Consider the following 17,717-nt stretch of genomic DNA (forward strand, 5'->3'; position numbering starts at 1 on the left):
CAGGAAGGCGCGGTTACTAGGGGCAGTTATTGAGGATATCGGGCAGAATCACGAGGCAGGAAAAGCAGAGCGATGGGAGGTAGGAGGGAGCTGTTACCAGGGCGGTGTTTGGGGGGTAATAGGATAGAACCACCAGGGCAAAAAGGGCAGTATCCCTGGAGTTACGAGGGCGTAGTTACTAGGTGGTTATTGGAGGTAGGGGGTAGAATCACAGTCGAGAAGGGCAGAGTTAGTGGAGGGACGAGTGAGTAGTAGGGGTGGTGATTATGGGTAATAGGGCAGAACCACCGGGGCAAGAAGGGCTGGGCCACCGGAGGTATGAGGGAGCAATTACTAGGCCGGTGACTAGGGGCAATAATGCAGAACAACCTAGGCAATAAGGTTAGAGTGGCATCAGTAGCGAGTAGGGCCGTTTATTGAGGGCAAGAGGGCAGTACAATAAGCGTCCCCGCAGCTGGTGGTACAGACAACCCGTGGGACTTGCACGCGCATAGATTATATGCTCTGGTGTTTAGGGTGAGGGCAGAGGCGCTGAAGCAGGCAGCGCGCGCACTGGTGGCACGCTTATGGGACAGTGTAGTGGCTGCATATACGGGTGCATTGACACTGGCGCAGTGGGCACAGAGGCTGAGGGGGCGGACACTAATTCTGAGGCAGAGATACTGAGGCACGAAGGGAAAGTGGCAGAGACACCGGGGCATGAGTGTGCACGGGGTGGGAACAGGCATACACAACTTGAGTCCATCTGCTGGTACTGTGGCAAATTTCCAACTATACTTATTCCATGGGCCTTTTGAAGGTGTGCTAAAAAATGCACAGTACTCTACAAAACCCAGCATAAGACAAAGTGCTGTTCAAGCAGGCATAGCAATGGAACTAAAGGTTAAAAACATTATGGTTGATTTAAAATATCCACATATCTTCAAGATTTGGTCACTTTTCACACCATCTGCCGCTGTGCCAAGAGAAACAAACACTGGCAGAGCCAATATGTCTGTCTTTATTGTAGCATTACATGTAAACACAGGCATTCACACATGTTTTATACACATGTTGCATGCACAAATGCTGTTTAGTACAGTAAAACCTGCCCTACTGGTTTCGCCAGTGCATGGAAAAACGATTGTGTGCATATTGTGCACACAGCAGATAAAGAACTGAATGTGTTATGCTTCGGTACTTCTCGAATTTAAATTAGTCCCTGGTGCATTATAACGGAAGCAGTTTCTGGAAGGTGTAATACTATAAAGTAGCCAATAGCATGAGGTGGGAGACTAACACTCTGGGTGGAGCCTCAGCCCGCAATATGTATAGTTGACATAGCTGGTAGAAAATAAGGCTTATAGAGAGTTGCATGGTCAAGTTAGATCTAAAAAAAACACACTCAAAGACCACCTATGGATAACACACATAATTACATTTTAGAGGTTAGTGGGAATTCTTCCACGGGCCACAGTGGATCAATGAAGGATGGCACAGGAGAGGAAGCTCTGATGCGATTAAAAAAAAAAAATCATAACCTTATTGAAGGGCATGTGCTGCGTGGACGGCAGTCACTGTACATCTTGTGTCGCTACCATCACAAATCCCTAGGCTTTCTGCCACACATTCAGTCCACGAAAAGGTAAAGAATGGCGCAACTGGTCATGTGTTCTGCCAATTACAACTGCCCTTTCCTATGCTTTGCTGCAGGGAAAAGGTTAAATGGCAAAATACAAATCGCTTCAAAAGTGGAATAACTGCACCCACATTATCCGTCAACACTAACAGAGAAGGAGGATCGCAATAGGAAGTAAACATTTAAAAACTCACAAGCCTCGCGATCAGACTACTCTTTCAATCCACACAAAATACTACATGGCTATTAAAAGAACAACGGTTGAGTGGTGACTTATTATTAAAGTTGAAACTCAACAAACCACATTCACATGGTGAATGGAAGACAGATCAGCATTTCTGGTGGTTGGACAAGTGTGGGCCCCACATGCCAATAATGGAATTTTCACGAGGCATACGCTACTATGGGAAGAGGTCACAACTGCCATGATTTCATCGTAAAACATAGGCTACCGCAGGGACGAACAACCAAATGCTAAGAAGTTAACCGAGGATAAATATGGAGGTGTACTTTGTAGTTTACATCCCAAAACAATGTTGATGTTTTATTATGTAAACAGCAAGCTTACTGCCCCGATTCAAACATCCTGTGTCCCTGTCATTTGATTAATTGCAGATCTAATGGCCGCACTTGCTTCAAGACCCCGCCTCCAGTGTTACTAAGCTCTCCATAACACCCTGTAATACGGAAAAAAACTCTTTGGAATGCGAGTTCTAAACTACTGTAAATGTTGCCAAAAGTACTATTATGATACTAACGCTATGATTTCTTATATCATGTGATTACAGCGAGTGTAGTAATCACAAATTGCTCCTACGGCAAGTATACGGCTAGCAGAGAATGCGCAGTGAGTGGAAAGGGTGATTGGGCTTGCTAGGGCTGGGACAGAAGACAAGTTCGGTAACGGACAGGTGATGGGCACAGAGGGAAAGGGCTCAGCTAGGGGCAGGGTCTGAGGGCTGGGCAGAGAGTGGGCAAAAGAGGCAGGCACGTGCTGGAAGAAGGTAAGGTCTTTGAGGTGAGTACAGAAAATGAGATTGTGAGTTCGGAACGGGGAGCATAGTGATGTTCTTGTCAGGGGCACAAGAGAGATTATGGACCAGGGTCACTGTTTGTTTTCTCTTTTCTGACCTGTCGCGGACGGTGAAGCGCGTCAAGTCCTAGGTCCCTTGGGATGAAGGGTGGGTCTAACTGCACCCCAGCATCCTTTCATTTCCTCCTTTGGGTTGCAACCGAACCCCCGTCCTGCGCGTAAACCAGCACCAGCTGGCTATGGAAAGGCTAACGCCGTGCACGCACCAGCCTACTCCTCCCCGACTACATTCCAGGACACGCTCGGCCAACTCCCTGCAGCTGACAGCGCTGCCCGGTGACGGTATAGCCACGTAAGCTTACGGGACAGTCGTGTCAACCTGCCACTTTAAAAACTGAAGGGGTTTATGCTTAATACGAGACAAAAGTTTTGCGCACAATTTAGCAACCTAACCATAAGATTACACGTTTTTTGAGTTCTTCAAACTGTTACATGTACAACCATAGTATTATCAGGTTTGATGCACCTGTTTGTATTTATTGTGTTTGTTGATAAAGTCCCTGTTACGAATTGAGTGAAAAACAATACCTCAGAAATTCGAAATTCCTAGATTTTTAAAACAAGTCGACACTTTTCAAGAGGACAGATACGTCATGATGATGAGCCCCACTGAAAGCTCAATTTGTACAATTTGAACTCTCATATCTGGAAGTGTTTTCATACGCTATAATGAAGAACGAGTGGTGCGCGCATGCGTGCCACAGCGAGCCATGTGGTTTCACTTATCCCGCCTATGTCTGGGCACGATAATTGAAACCACATGGCAGGAATGCGCGTAATAGACACGTGGAGAAGTGTGGCTCAATGGTGGAGAAGTGTGGCTCAATGATTAGAGCGGCAGACCCTGATGCAGAGGTCTAGCCCGGGACCATGGTTCAATTCCCCGCCTCGGCGGATCTTGGGCTCAAAAATTCCATGGACCTGATAATTCTCGCCTCGGTGCCATTCCAATCATGGAGTCCCACTCTGCAACTCTGGGCAATAGCTTGCTTAATCTCCACAACGGCCCCCACAACGCTAAGGATGCCTGGCCTCCACCTTGGGGGTGCCCAGGAGTGGACGCCTCACAGGGAAAGCCAGGATGGGTTCCACAGCGGTATTCGTACAAGCGCCTTGAGACCCTTGTGGGTGAGTAGTGCGCTATACAAGTATCAATTTACATTTACATTTACATTACATTACATTTACATTTACACCAATAGGCCATGGGCGGAGCAATGCGCCCACCTTTAGCCAATTGCGTGATGTCTTAAATAAAAACACGAACGGAAAGGCCAATCGCGTAGGCCAAAAGGAAAAGCACACGCATGAGCCTGTGCAATTCCTAGGTACGTTTTCAGACCCCCTACAAGAGGTCTCTCGCTGCGCAGGCGCGAGACCTAAAAAGTAATAAGAAAAAAACAAGGCAGTGAAGGGGACTATTTTCTGCTGTCACTCACTTGGAAGGGAACTCATAACTGAGGTGGGCTGATCCTTTGCCCCATGCTATATGCAGTAGTGGGTGAAAACAAAATGTGAATGAATCTACAAAAGACCAATAGATGAAGAGGACTGACTGAAATCTGCTCTATGTATGGATATATATGTATTTTTAAGGATTACCTTTTAAAAACAAATGGTTGTGCCTAACACCTGACCTAAAAATGTAAACAAAAACGACGGCAAATAAGGCAGTAATAGCTATAGTCCACTGCACTAGTGGCTAGTTTTGTCAAAATTCACAATTGCAGTGCTTCTAACCCCAAGGTCCCACTGCCCAGGAAACCCCTTCTAGTCCACAAATACTCACAGAAATGAGTGGATCACTCAAAAAGTAATCAAAGGCACAATTCAATTCATGACTGCAATATATATGCTATTATATCCGATGTCCAAATATATGGTCCTTCCATATTCAGTCCATTGATTCAAGGAGAATGGTATATAATATATTCAACTTTATTCTTGCAACTTCTAAAATAATTCCTCAGCCAAGGCAACACATTTCGTTGCAGTCATGAATTGATATGTGCCCATGATTACTTTTTGAGTATTCCCCTCATTGCTCCCTGATGAAGTCCAGTTGTAAGGACGAAACACCTTGGCTAGGCTGAGGAATTACCTTGGAAGATGCAAGAATAAAGTTGTATATATCACATACCTGTCTCCTTGAATCAATGGTATGAATGTGGAAGGACCATATATTTAGACTTTGGATATAATAGCATCTATATTGGAGACATTAATTAAATTGTGCCTTAATTACTTTTTGAGTGCTCCCCTCATTGCTATATATAAAAATATAAACACTTGATGTTTCCTCATCTGTTTTGTGGCACTTGAAATGCAGCCTAATTTCTCATTGTGTACGCTATACAAACATCTAAATGTTGAAAGGGACAGGACAGCCTACGAAGTATTATAATGAGTGCTAGTCCGGATATTTGTTATTAGTGAGTGTAATTGCAGCAACATTTGCCATCTTTATACCTGGGCGACATCAGAAATAAAATCACTGGTGACATTACTTATCACACCACCACTGACATAATCACTGTCACTGATGATGTAATCACAGGTTCTGCTGAAGGTTGCTCTTTCCACAGTTGTTTGCTGACAGTGGAAATAATGCCTTATTGATGGATCCTTTGTGAGGATGTTGAGATGTTAAAAGTGGAGATGCAGATATCCAACAACATGTAATTTCTGCAGTATTGATAGGAAGTGTATATGTGATATCCATTATTATCTAAATACACAGAGATCAGTAATTACATCAGCGATGTCCTTTGGTGACGTTACATATCACATCACCAAATAAGCAAAAGATTGCTCTTGTCCAGATAGGTTTGCTGAGACTGAAACTAAGCCATGTTTCCATACCATATGCTCAGGACCCTTGTTGTGCAAAGCAGGCTTGTTGGGCATGATAACTTGGTGAAGGATGTATCTCAAGGCCTCATCCTCTGTTAAGAACTAGAACTAGGTGGGCTCATCAAACACTGTGCTTTGGGGCAGTGTAACTGGACTAAGGATATGGTGGAATTCCAAGCCCCACTCAATGGATTCTGGAGACACGTGTAATGAGAGGAGACGTGGCCTAATTGCTAGAGCTGCTGACTTTGGAACTGGGGACCCAAGTTCGAGCCCGGTGTCGACTCAGCATCCTTTCATTATGGGAACATACTTAACTTGCAATGGCACTGAAGAGGACATCTCTTTAGGCAGATAAGAAGATGTGAAAAGGTGAAATGTCATGAGTTGCAGAGCCAGTGCCTGAAGTGGGGTGACTATTACCCAATGCTGTATGGTATAGTGGGGAAAGGCAATATATGAATGACTGTTGACCAGACAAGTGGATTTAGAGGACTGGTCAAAGCCCCCTTATAGATGTATATAGGTATGCATTTATTATTTATGATTGTTTTCTTTTTGATTACACGAGCATGGTGACAGTTAAAATTGTGTCTCTAGGTCAGACGTAAGAAGTAGTATATTTGTTATTGGCTGATTAAATACACAAACAAATTGGTCAATAAACATCTGTTATTCAGCGCCAAGATACCCTTGGGTGGACGTGCGCTTTACAAATAGATATGCTATTTTATGTCCCGGTCTGGTCTATTGTTGTGCATATAATTTATTATTTTTTTTGTTTTAAGGAAATAAGTCGACTTGCTGGTCAGATCAGGCGGCTCTATGGTTCGAACAAGAAAGCTTTAAAACCTTTTTGGCTCTATCTCACCAATTTCATGGTCAACAGTCCTATTTATGAAGAGTGTTTGAGAATGAACGACGGCTTTTCCAATTATCTTGTAAGTTTAGCGTTTGTCTCTCTTTAAACTTACCGTCTTTGGCTACATGTACTGACTTAATGAGATATGTTGTATGCTGACTTGATAACCGATTGACATCATTTGTACTTACAATGAATAGTTAGCCTGTGGTGACTAACATTAATATGAGCCTCCAAACTGAATCCCGTAATGATTTTAGCCTTTGTGTCTTTAGTTCTATTGTTGTTTGGAATAACCCATTTTATTCCTTTTGTATTTAGTCTCTGTAAATATTTTACTGGAAATTTAGATTAAATAATTTAGCATTCGAGAGTCTGTTGTAACTACGTCCATTATGATGCAGTTGTGTGTTGAATTTCAAATGAAATGTACCTTTCGGTGATAAAATCCTATGGTGTCAGCCATGACTGCCTATTGAACCATCACAACCTGCCAGTGTAGGTCTTGGAGGAAGTAGTCTTAAGCAGGCACCTACTTTTGAAGAGGGGGCAATTGATGGTATCAAACGTATTAGTGTACTTGAAATGTGGTTTAATTTCATGCAATATTCATACAAATAGAGCAGTGATAATGCTAACAAGCTTTGCCATAAGTGACTTGTAAGAGATTATACACAGCTATGAGATTTTCCATCTACATCTCAATTCCCTTTTTAAAATATCATCAGATGTCCTGTGAAAAAGTGCTCTTCCTATGTGCTCTTTACTCAGAACCACAGCTCTGTCACCATGTTTACACACAAATGCACTAGTTTTCCTACATTTCTGGGTGTTTCTTTTTCTTGAGATTTTTGTGCGTTTGATATTGCAGAATTATTTTTACACCACATTTTCACTGTTCTTTTTGGTGTCTTTCAAACATTTTTATGATATTGTTTCTTTGTTGTGTTTGTTAACTACATAGACACTGAGAGCCGCTGGCAGTAGGTTGTATATTAATAGCTATACTTTTATGTAACTTCTCCATGTTTGGTCAAAGTTTAAACATGGTAAAAAAGGCAAATTTCATATAATTTTTAATTCAAATAACTACGCTTTTCTAATTAAAGATGGCAGTTTACCAAAAAGCATGCACACTACCACAACAGCCAGCACCAATCCAAACCAATATCAAAATGTTATTTTAATCTAAAATATAGAAAAACAGAGGAAAAGGGCTATTAGGACAGCAAGCAAATGGACATTAGACACAAAATGTGCATTGTAGTGGTTATTACACAATTATATGGATGGTACAGATATCTGCTGCAGTAATTCTTAAATGGATGATTGTGAGAAACCAGGATATTTTGCAGAGTTCTTCCACTTTGCGGCTTGATTTTGACTATTAGATGCTGTTTTTCTGACTCTGACTGTGCCCTGGACTCTAGTATCAAGACCCAGGGCTTGTGCTCCTATTAAAAGTGCATGGTAATTAGGTATAATCACAATTGGCACTGACAGCCTACCTGTAAGTCCCTAGCATATGTCAGGGCATGTAGGTTTAGAGGCCCAGGAGATTTTTTGCACTTAAATGTGCACTGCTGTGTAGCCTGCTGTCATTTTAAGTCTGTCCTTCTTTGCTGCCTGCTTTTAAATTAAGATTATATGCAAATTCGACTTTGGAATTGAAGGTACTTCAGAAGCCTTAAACAACCATATTTTTACATATAAGGGTGCCTTGTAACGATTACCAGGGACATTATAAAATATGTTTTATAAGCCCTGGTGAGGGAAAACTGCCAATTTCATAGTGCATTAGTTCCAGAGACTAACATGGGAAGGCTTTATTAAACCTTATTAAAGTCTAACTATTGACAAGAGTGAGCTAAAATGGTTCTTCAAAGTGTCAAAATAATAGAATTAATCCAACAACTTGCCAAGGTTGGATTTATTTGAACTATAACAGAAAATAAGTTATGGAACTTGCTTTTCTGTTGTGCCAAAATCCAGCCTTCTAGTAGCCGCTCTTGGTTGGCCAGCCTTTGACAGGTGCTGAGCCAAACTGCTCTGATGAGGTGTGAAGTGGTCTGCATTGAGACAAAGGAGACATTTTGTGAGAGGAGATCTGCAGCTGCAGAGCAAGAGGCAGGAAAGGGGCTGGGTAGCCAAACTGGTTTTCAAAAAGGGAATGACAGTTTAGGACAGGAGCAGGCCCACTCCCACTTCCTGTACCCCCTGCCAGATGGGAGCCCCAGTAATTGAATTAGCAGAGGGGCTGTAAGGGGAGTGTTTGGGAAAGTTAGCCACACCTGTAGGTTGGGTCACCCTAGAAGCATGGACAAATATGGGAGAGCTGCCCAGCAACTCAGCTTCCTGCATTTAAACTACAGGAAGAAGAAGGACTGCTCTGCTGCACCCTTGGACTACACAAGAGAGGACTGCACTCATAAGGATTGCACCTGCTGCACACATTGGTCTTCAGCCCAAAAAGAACTATGCCTCTGAAAGTTGAAGGCATGGATTCCCTCAAAGCAACAGTTTCAAAGAGCTCCCCCTGCTTCATCTCCACCAAGAACATTCCAACTGGACTGCTTTCATTGGGCTTCTAATAATTTGGCCAGGTGCATTGTGAGTCTTGTAGCCCCAACTCCCCATGGAGCAACTCAGAGATTTTGGACCCTCAAAGACCCAAAAGAAACATCTGGAGAAGAAGAGCTGGCCCTGCTGGACTCTTGGAATGCGCAAGAGCGGACTGCACTCCCAAAGGACTGCATGTGCTGCACTCACAAGGCTTCACAACGAAAGGACTTTGCCTGTCTCAAAGGATAAGGAGTTGACACCCTGATCTGCAACTGGTGGACAAAAGCTGGACGGGCCACCTGAAACATCAACAACGAGGACAACTCCATCTGACAAGCTTCACCTGGATTTTACTTGGATTGACCAGGTGCACTGTAGGAGTTGTAGTCCAAGACCCCAAGAGGCAAAGTGGAGCTTCAGACCCTTTAAGTGGTGCTGTGGACCATGTTCCTTCATCAAGAAACACGTTAGTGAAGTGTAAAAGTGTTACATCATTGGTGGTCTGAACTCTTGACTTTCCCCTGGACCAGCGCAAGCTTTTTTCACCCTTTGAGCGCTATTTGCTTCTAAGCTCTAGTTTTACTTTTAATCTATAAAAATGCATATCTCTTGTTCCCTCCATTGGATTTTTGTCATTTCGGTTTCATTTTAATCATACAATTATTTCTTATTTTTATAAATTGGTGTTGGATTTATATGCTTTGGGTCTTACTTATTTAATGTATTGGTGTTTTAAATGCTTTACACATCTGTCTCCTAAGTTAAGCCTGCATGCTCGCAGCCAGTTACCAAGGGAATAATTTATTGAGACCTTGACTGGACCTTATATAGTGATTTTGACCTTAATACTAGTGGTAGGTACCTACCTACACCTACTAATAAACCACCTTCCAACATTAACAAACAAGTCTTCTGTGGTAGACTGTATCCAGAAATTGTCAACGGTAGTGTGAAGGAAAAAATACAACCTATCCCCATCAGGCAGAACGGTTCCCCACTGGCTAAGTTGCTGACCTTGGAGCCTGGTGATTCGGTTTCTAATTTTGGCTTTGACACGTTTCTAAAACGGTGTGCGAGCCTAGGTAAACTACTTTCATCTCTGATTTGTAAGATTTGTTATGTAATTATGTAAAAACACATTTGATCATTGCATTATCCAGATTTGTCCTAATCAAATGTTCCTCTCTGCCTACATCCCGGTTTCTCTCTTTAGATGTGATATGGGGCCCACACACCATACAGTTCTTTGTGCAGCACCACTTGTTTGTGATGTTCTACTTTAATGCAAATTACACCTATAAAGGACTCCACTGTGCCTGGAGCTAGATTTAAGCTAAATCTAACATCTTGAAAAACCTTTTAATTTTTAAAGGTATCTTGGAAAAAGTATTTCTCCAAGGCCCATTTAGGTTCTGTCAAAAGCCTTTGTTCATGTCATGCCTCTGCTATTACAGCTCAAGGCTCTCCATGTTTAAGAAGGAGCTGACAGATAGCAGAGACTGGCATTTTGCTATGTGGGACTGCTAGGTCACTGTGTAGTGGTGACGGACAAGCACTGCAAGCAGCTCCATGATGAGATCCCATCTGGCCTACTGCATATCGACTGTTGACTTGGGGATAGTTGGTGTTCCAGGATTTCCAATGTAGTGCAGAGCTACAACGAGCCCACCTTGACTTGATCCTTCTCACACAACTGGTTTATTCTGTCTAATATTTCCCTAAAACACCTGGTATTTGCTCTGATGTTATTTTTGTAGGGGAGACTGTTGCACGCTTTTACAAGACTGTAAGACAGGAAGATGGAGGAATCTTCGCATATCTTGCCCTCTGGCAGAGCGCTTTGCAGTCCACATTATTGTAAGCGGTATGTACTGGTCCTCATTTGTGCACATCCATTTACCACTTCAAGGAGTGTTCTAATCATGACTGAAAAGGAGCTGGATCCATTGGAGTCTATGTTTAGTTCACTCACAACGAAGGCTTTCCATTTCTGAGTTCCGGTCCCTATGATCTATTCCCTTTCTTTCCCACTTGTGGCACTATTGCTTTAATCTCCCCACCCTCCTACTCATATCCATGTTGCCAACTCTTACGCTCTCAGCAATCTGTATCTTTTTCCCCCTGAACATCTGTCCTGTATGTAACTCGGGTTCTCTGGGGTGTTTTTAAAAGTGGTAGTAATTCTTCTGGCGAGACATCAGAATACAGCAGTTCAGATGTTGCTTTAGGCACTTGCTATAATAATCCACTAAGTCTGCAGAACCCAAAATTCTAGAAGTGGGCCCTAGAAACAAGCACTGCACTCCATAAGCAGCCAACAGAACTGAACGCTCTTCTACAATGGAGGTGTTGTAAGTGATGTGTGCCCTTTACAGTGATAACACAGCTTCTCTTTTTCGTGTCTATATAAAAGTTTAAGATTCTCAAAGACCAGAAAAGCTTGCTTTGTGCCTCTGCTGCAGATAGCCTTGATTATGTGATGGAAATCTGCTCTGCTGATGCCCGTAGTGTACATTGTGTATGTTTGTAAGTGTGTTGTGTGTGTGAGAAAAACTTGCACTGCCTGTTGTACTCATGTTATGATGGTGTGACTTCATTAAAACATTTGATAATTCAATTGCTTTTGCTAGACTTTGCTAAAATGTGTTTTAACAAGTGTTGATTTGCCTACAACTTCAAATACATTTAACACATTACACATGATTTTCCAAACCCACTCTCAGACCATGCATATGGAAACACATTTTCTCCAGGTTAGAGGAGGACTACAGAAAAAATCATCTAGGAATTGTCAGATGTAGGAAAGAGCCCTTTTTGTATGGTCATCTTCTCACTTTTTGCCCCAGTGCTGATGGTTAGGACTTGAAAGCGCACTGACGCCTGCCATCCAGACCCCTGTGTCGGTGCTCTCTCCCTAAAACTGATGTATGTGACTTGGCAACCCCAATTGGCAAAATACTTTATTCCCTTTATAAATCACTAGTAGTATATTGTACCATTGGTACCTAGGGCATGGGTGTAAAGGGGTCACCAGGGCCTGAAGCACTGTTTTCAGGCTTCCCTGAGTGACCCAAAGTAAACTACTAACAGCAGGCCTGCCATTGTAGACTGCAGGAGCAGTGTAAACAGCTCAAACGCAACTTGTACCCTCACCATGTGTGGCAAAGTCAATGCACTATTTGTAATGTATGCCAGTCACCCCCTAAGGAAAGCCTCCTAAGGCTCAGGAGGCAGGGTGCATTATATTAAAGGTGTGGACATGTAAGTGCAAGGTTACATTTACTTATAGTGGCATTTACCTTTAAAAAACACAATAAGTGATGGACAGTCCATGGGAAAACATGGGTTGGCACCCGGGCAAACCCGTTATAGTACCACTTAAATATGTCATGTTTGGAATCAAACAACATGCCTCATCACCCCTGACATGAATCTTGTGTTGAGGATGATGTGGCGTGCACCCAGGTGGCTACCTTAGAGGTTGCCCTCCTTTTTGCCCCAGCCTCTCCCAGGGCTGACAGCGTGACTCTCCCAGGAGTCAGAAATAATGGCCTGGACGTGAAGGAGGTCACACCTCCCTCCCTGACAGGCTGGCTAGTGAAGTGGCACATCAAGGTGGTGAGCCTCAAAGGCTGCACCGCCTGTGATATGCAACCGGCTGCCTCTCATAGAAGGAAATAGCCCCCCACCCCCAGGCACTTTTACACCCACAGAGGTGGAAAAACGAGATGGTCAGGAGGTGTAAATCCCCAGAAGGCTAGCCACACCTCTAGGGTGGGCTGTCTGGCCTGTACAGCTGAGGAAGATTTCTGCCGTTTTTAAAGGTGGTAGAATATTGGGTTCTGGGTAGAAAAGGTGACCTACACCCCTGGATGCGGTCACTTCAGGGACTAGTAGCCCATTGGCTACTTGCACCCACACCTCGAACATCCCTAAATCTAGGATTTAAGGGCTACCTCTGACACCAGAACCTCAGTTGTGAACCAACCTGAATCAAAGAGGACAAAAAAGAGACCCGCATCTGTAACAAGATTTGTATAACCCAAAAGAGGGATTACCTGCACCTGTGGCAACACTCCTGGAACTGCACTACTGATACTCGTCCTAGGCTAAAACTCGGTTCCCCAAACAGAGGGACCCCTGTTAGGGCCAGAAGCAAACTTCGACTCCTCTGGACTAGTGGCACTAGTCCCAGGTAAAACAACGCTTTGGATCCGAAGAATAACTGGCCATCAGGCCCTCTGAGAGATGGTTAAGTGCATTGTGGGAACTCTAGTCCTGCCTTCCACGAAGTTTCAGGCAGCTACCGTGGTTCCTGGATCACTGGACATCAAAGTACCTATCTGATGTACTTACCACTGCTAAGGCTTGTTGGTTGCCAGTCCGGTAACGGCCCCCTTCACTCGATGCTGCATCTAAAGGGAACGCCATACAAAGTTCGTCTGACATTAGCAGCGGCCCCATTGTTGTGATTTTGCACCTTGTTCCCCCACAGCACTGTGTAAGTGGTACAAGCAGCTCTCTGGGTCCTCCTGTTCAGCACCAGGGACAGACAGGACTACTCTGCACCCGGGCTGCATGAGTCAGGTAAAACTGAACTGACTGTTGTGGCTTGGTCCCGGGACCCGCATCACATTTACCTTCCTTGGGTTCCATGCAACTTGACCTGCCAATGACCGATTGTCACTACCGCTTTTTTCCATTGACTGTAATGCAAACGTTCTACAGTATTGAATTGCTGTGATTTATGTTTTCTTCTAAAATCCCTAACTCCGGTTATATGTATCTTACCACGTTCATTTTGGTGTCTGAATTAATATAAAAATCTGCTTTATTTTTATAAATTGGTGGCTGATTTCTTTCAAGTCATGTCAATTACTGATTTTCCATGTTGGTAATCTGAGATGATTAACACACGTTCCTCTAGTAAAGCCTGACTGTTCTTTGCGACACTACCAGGACCAAGCTAAAGATGAACTATTTTGAATCCAAGGACCATCTTTTGGGTCTCTTAGAATATTGCGTAGTGAAGCCTATCCAGCAGCACCACATAATACTCCACCTTTCTACACCAGATATTTGCTTTCCTGCTTTCTGTGTGGGGGCACTGTTAAAATTTAAAAATACAAACTCGAAGTTCACCATGATATATGTACGTATAACTAGGAACTCGTATCGCTGTTATCGAATCCACCTTATATGACCTCCCCATCCACCCAGAGTCAGAAATACGTGGTTAGGCAGGCCCTACGACCTAGGCCTGAAGCAACTGATTGACAGATCACAGGTTGGGGTGACATGTAACCCTTAGACATAAGATACGAACAGGAAAACCCAGACCGAAAGCACAGATAGGCAGCGACACCACAATGGCCCCAATAAAACCCGTTTGGCCGTAGGGGCGCATGTTCCCACAACACCATAAAGTCAGATTCCACACTAAGTTAGGAAGACTCAGCCAATCAGAACACAGCATTGCACACTAAATGCAGTGATCATGCACTCCCCATGGTGGACATCTGGACACGTACCCACTGTCCCCATATTGTGGCCATGCAAGGTCGGGACCCTCCTGCGCTTCTAAGCAAATGACCAGATTTATGGCACCGTGACTAGGCCCAGACTTCTGTAATGTATAAAAAAGACTGCCAAAACCATTGTGCGTTGAGGCATTCTTCAGTCGCCGACTCTGTTGCCTGTTCTCCCGGCCGCTGTGTTTAATTTAACCAACTGTTCCTGTTTTGCCAAACTTCTTATGTCTTTAATTTTTTCAAGGTAAATTTATATTTAAGCAACATTTCCCTCCTATTTTTTTTCTCCTCTCCATTCTCCCTCCACAGCCTTTTCTTTTGACTTCCTTACCTCCTAACTCACCTCCTTTTTTTCTTGGCTATTTTTCGCCTAAGGACAGCTTATAGCTGACTTTTGTTAAAGATCGGTTGTAGAGAGTTCAATATTTATCAGTGGGTATTGGGTCAGCTGATTGCTTACCTTTAGTTGACTTTCTTGTCAATCTCATTTGTTTGCATCTTATTCAGTGGCTTTCCTTCCCTTTTTATGTTTGTCCCTTTCCTGGAGCATAGCTTCTTAACCAAACTTTTGATTGAATGTCTTATAGCCTTCTGTAAGAAATTGAGGTACTGGTTGGGGGGCTGAAACCCTACTCAAGCAGAAACCACAATCCATGTCAGGGTAAAGTCACAAGCAACCCCAAATTAACCTGTGCTCAACCCTCTGGTAACTTGGTACATTGCAGGCAGGCTTAATTTAGAGGCAATGTGTAAAGTGTTTATGCGGCACTTCAAACAGTAATAAAGTTAAAACACAACACTAGAAAAATCCTACACGAATTTAGAAAAATAGACAAAATTTGTGTAATTAAATCAGGACCAAAAACAACAAACATCCAATGAGTAGGACCGGAGATATGCAGTTTTAAAGATTTAAGTGAAAATAGCACAAAAAAGCACAAAGCACCAACTGTGGCTATCTGGTTGCGTTAGACCGGTACAAAACCACAGGTTCAGGCAACCAAGATGTAGTGTAGGCTGGCTACAGGGGCCCAGTTTGACCTGCTGAAGAAGTACTTTAGATCCTGGTATGAAGAGTTACGGAGTCTCTCTTCGAAGGATGCGTTGCGCAGACAAGGGGATGTGAGGTCTGGGTCGAAGATGCGTTGCACAGCGTTGGTTCCGAGGAGCTGGGATGTGAGGCCCTGGGCCATTGTTGAGGAGGCCATCAAGGAGGGAGCTTGTGATGCGACGTCCAGTGTCGATGATGCGTCACCCACCGTCTGGTTCCAAAGAAGCTGTGGGGCTTGCAATGCGAAGTCCTGTGTCATAGTCGAGGCTGCCGCCGATAAGAGGCTTGCGATGTGAGAACCTGTGTCAGGGATGCATTGCGCATCAGCGGTTTCAATGAGGCTGAGAGGGCGATGTGAAGCCCCTGCTCCGGGAAAGTCCATGCAGCAGAGGAGATGGGTTGGTTCTGCTTGGGGTTGAGCCATGTAGCAGAGGAGATATTTTGGTTCTGCTGGGTCTACAGATAGGCTGGCAGAGCACCTTCAGGCTATCTTCCATGGGTCCAGGACTAGGTGTGGCACTACTTAGCAGGGTAGGACTCGCAGATGGCAGAGTCCAAGTGCTGGGTTCAAGGTTGTTGGAAGCCTGTTATGTCCCTGAGGCCTCTGATCAGGAGGCCAAACATATAGCCCTTGGAGTCACTCTGGGGTCCTGGGTTCAGATATGCAGGTCCAGTCCTTCTCACAGGTCCAGAAGTGTTCTGAGGAGCTGGGTCTAACGTCCATTTTGAAGTGGAGTAAGCTTCTAGAGGGTTCCACCCCCGGCCCGGGAGGTGTCAGGCATCCCTTTCCTCCATGTTCCTGGCTCCAGCTTGTCTGGGGTCACAAAAGACTAGTGATAAACCCTTTGTGAGAGTGCTCAGGCATAGCCTTTGTGAAATGCAAGTATGGTAGCTCCTCCCCCCTTGATAACTCCGAGTGGCCAATCCTGCCAACACCTATCTTTCCTTTGTCTCACTGTCTGGGAGCAATACATAATGACCAAGTGACAGCTACACCTAGTCATGTGTGACACAGGATCAGGGCCGTAGGCACCAACTGGTTAGTACAAGAAATACTAACCTTCTAAAAGGGGCTTTTTCATAGTTGTGAATAAAAATCTGACTTTACCATTAAAGAGGGATTTTATTTACAATTCTTTAGGCACCGAACTCAGCCTGTCAACCTAATCCCAATTGGACGTTACAGCTTATTAAATGTAAAAAGGTAACTCCAATAATATCCTATAGGAGAGGTAGGCCTTATAGTAGTAAAAAACAAATATAGCAGTTTTTCACTACTAGGACATGCAGAACTTATAAGTACATGTCCTACTTTTTAATACACTGCATTTTGTCCTGTAGGTTTTTATGGCCTACCATAGGAGTGACAAAGGAAGGTTTGGGCCTGGCAAAAGGTTTAGTTTGCCAAGGTGAAATGGCAGTTTTATAACTGCACACACAGCCTGCAATGGTGGCACAGTCAATGCTGCAGGCCCACGTGTAGCATTTATTTTGATGGCTCTGGGCAAGTGTAGTGCCACTTTTCTAGGGACTTGTAAGAACATTAAATAGCCTAATGAGGTGTAAGCCAATTCTACCATGTTTTAAGGGGAGAGCACAAGCATTTTAGCACTGGTAAGCAGTGGTAAAGTTTGCAGAGTCCTAAAGGCAGCAAAAATGTAGTCATCAAAATAGGAGGGTTGAAGGCAAAAAGTTATGGGAGCACCACGCCAAGGATGCCAGGTATAACACCTTCTATGACTCAACATCAGAGAACAAAAAGAAAAAAACAATTTCTCTTTTATGATTCACTCACCTACTAAAGCATTTTTAGCAGATCAAAACATACCTACATAAATAGTCATCATGGAAATTCAACACCTTTATAAAATTATTTTGTCTCGCTATAGTTCAAGGAAATATTATTTATTATATGGTTAAAACATACACCACTTACATATGTTTAACACTGACAGATTCTTAACTGGTATATTGTAAATAGGAAATTATTTATGTAGTTGAATACATTATGAATATAACATATGGTTTTAATTATTGAATGTATTTTTAACATATGTAAGTGGTGCACTTTTTAACCATATAATAAATAACATTTCCTTGACCTATAGTGAGACAGAGAAAAACAATTGTTGCATATGATTCTTCTA

At 43.4% G+C, this 17,717-nt stretch overlaps 1 protein-coding gene across 3 annotated transcripts in view; it reads left to right on the forward strand.

Moving 5' to 3' along the window:
- TRMT10B (tRNA methyltransferase 10B) overlaps window positions 1-17,717 on the forward strand; it is a 121,273-nt gene that overhangs the window by 51,991 nt on the left and 51,565 nt on the right. For 2 of the 3 annotated variants that reach the window (XM_085640860.1, XM_085640862.1), the window contains exon 4: window positions 6,353-6,505. The exons of the other annotated variant lie outside the window; for it this stretch is intronic. In XM_085640860.1, the coding sequence (XP_085496986.1) occupies window positions 6,353-6,505 (153 nt within the window). The remainder of the gene's footprint in view (window positions 1-6,352; window positions 6,506-17,717) is intronic. 3 annotated transcript variants of the gene reach the window in all.

The sequence above is a fragment of the Triturus cristatus genome, chromosome 2_1 (assembly GCF_964204655.1).
Source record: "Triturus cristatus chromosome 2_1, aTriCri1.1, whole genome shotgun sequence".
NCBI classification, from domain to species: Eukaryota; Metazoa; Chordata; class Amphibia; order Caudata; family Salamandridae; genus Triturus; species Triturus cristatus.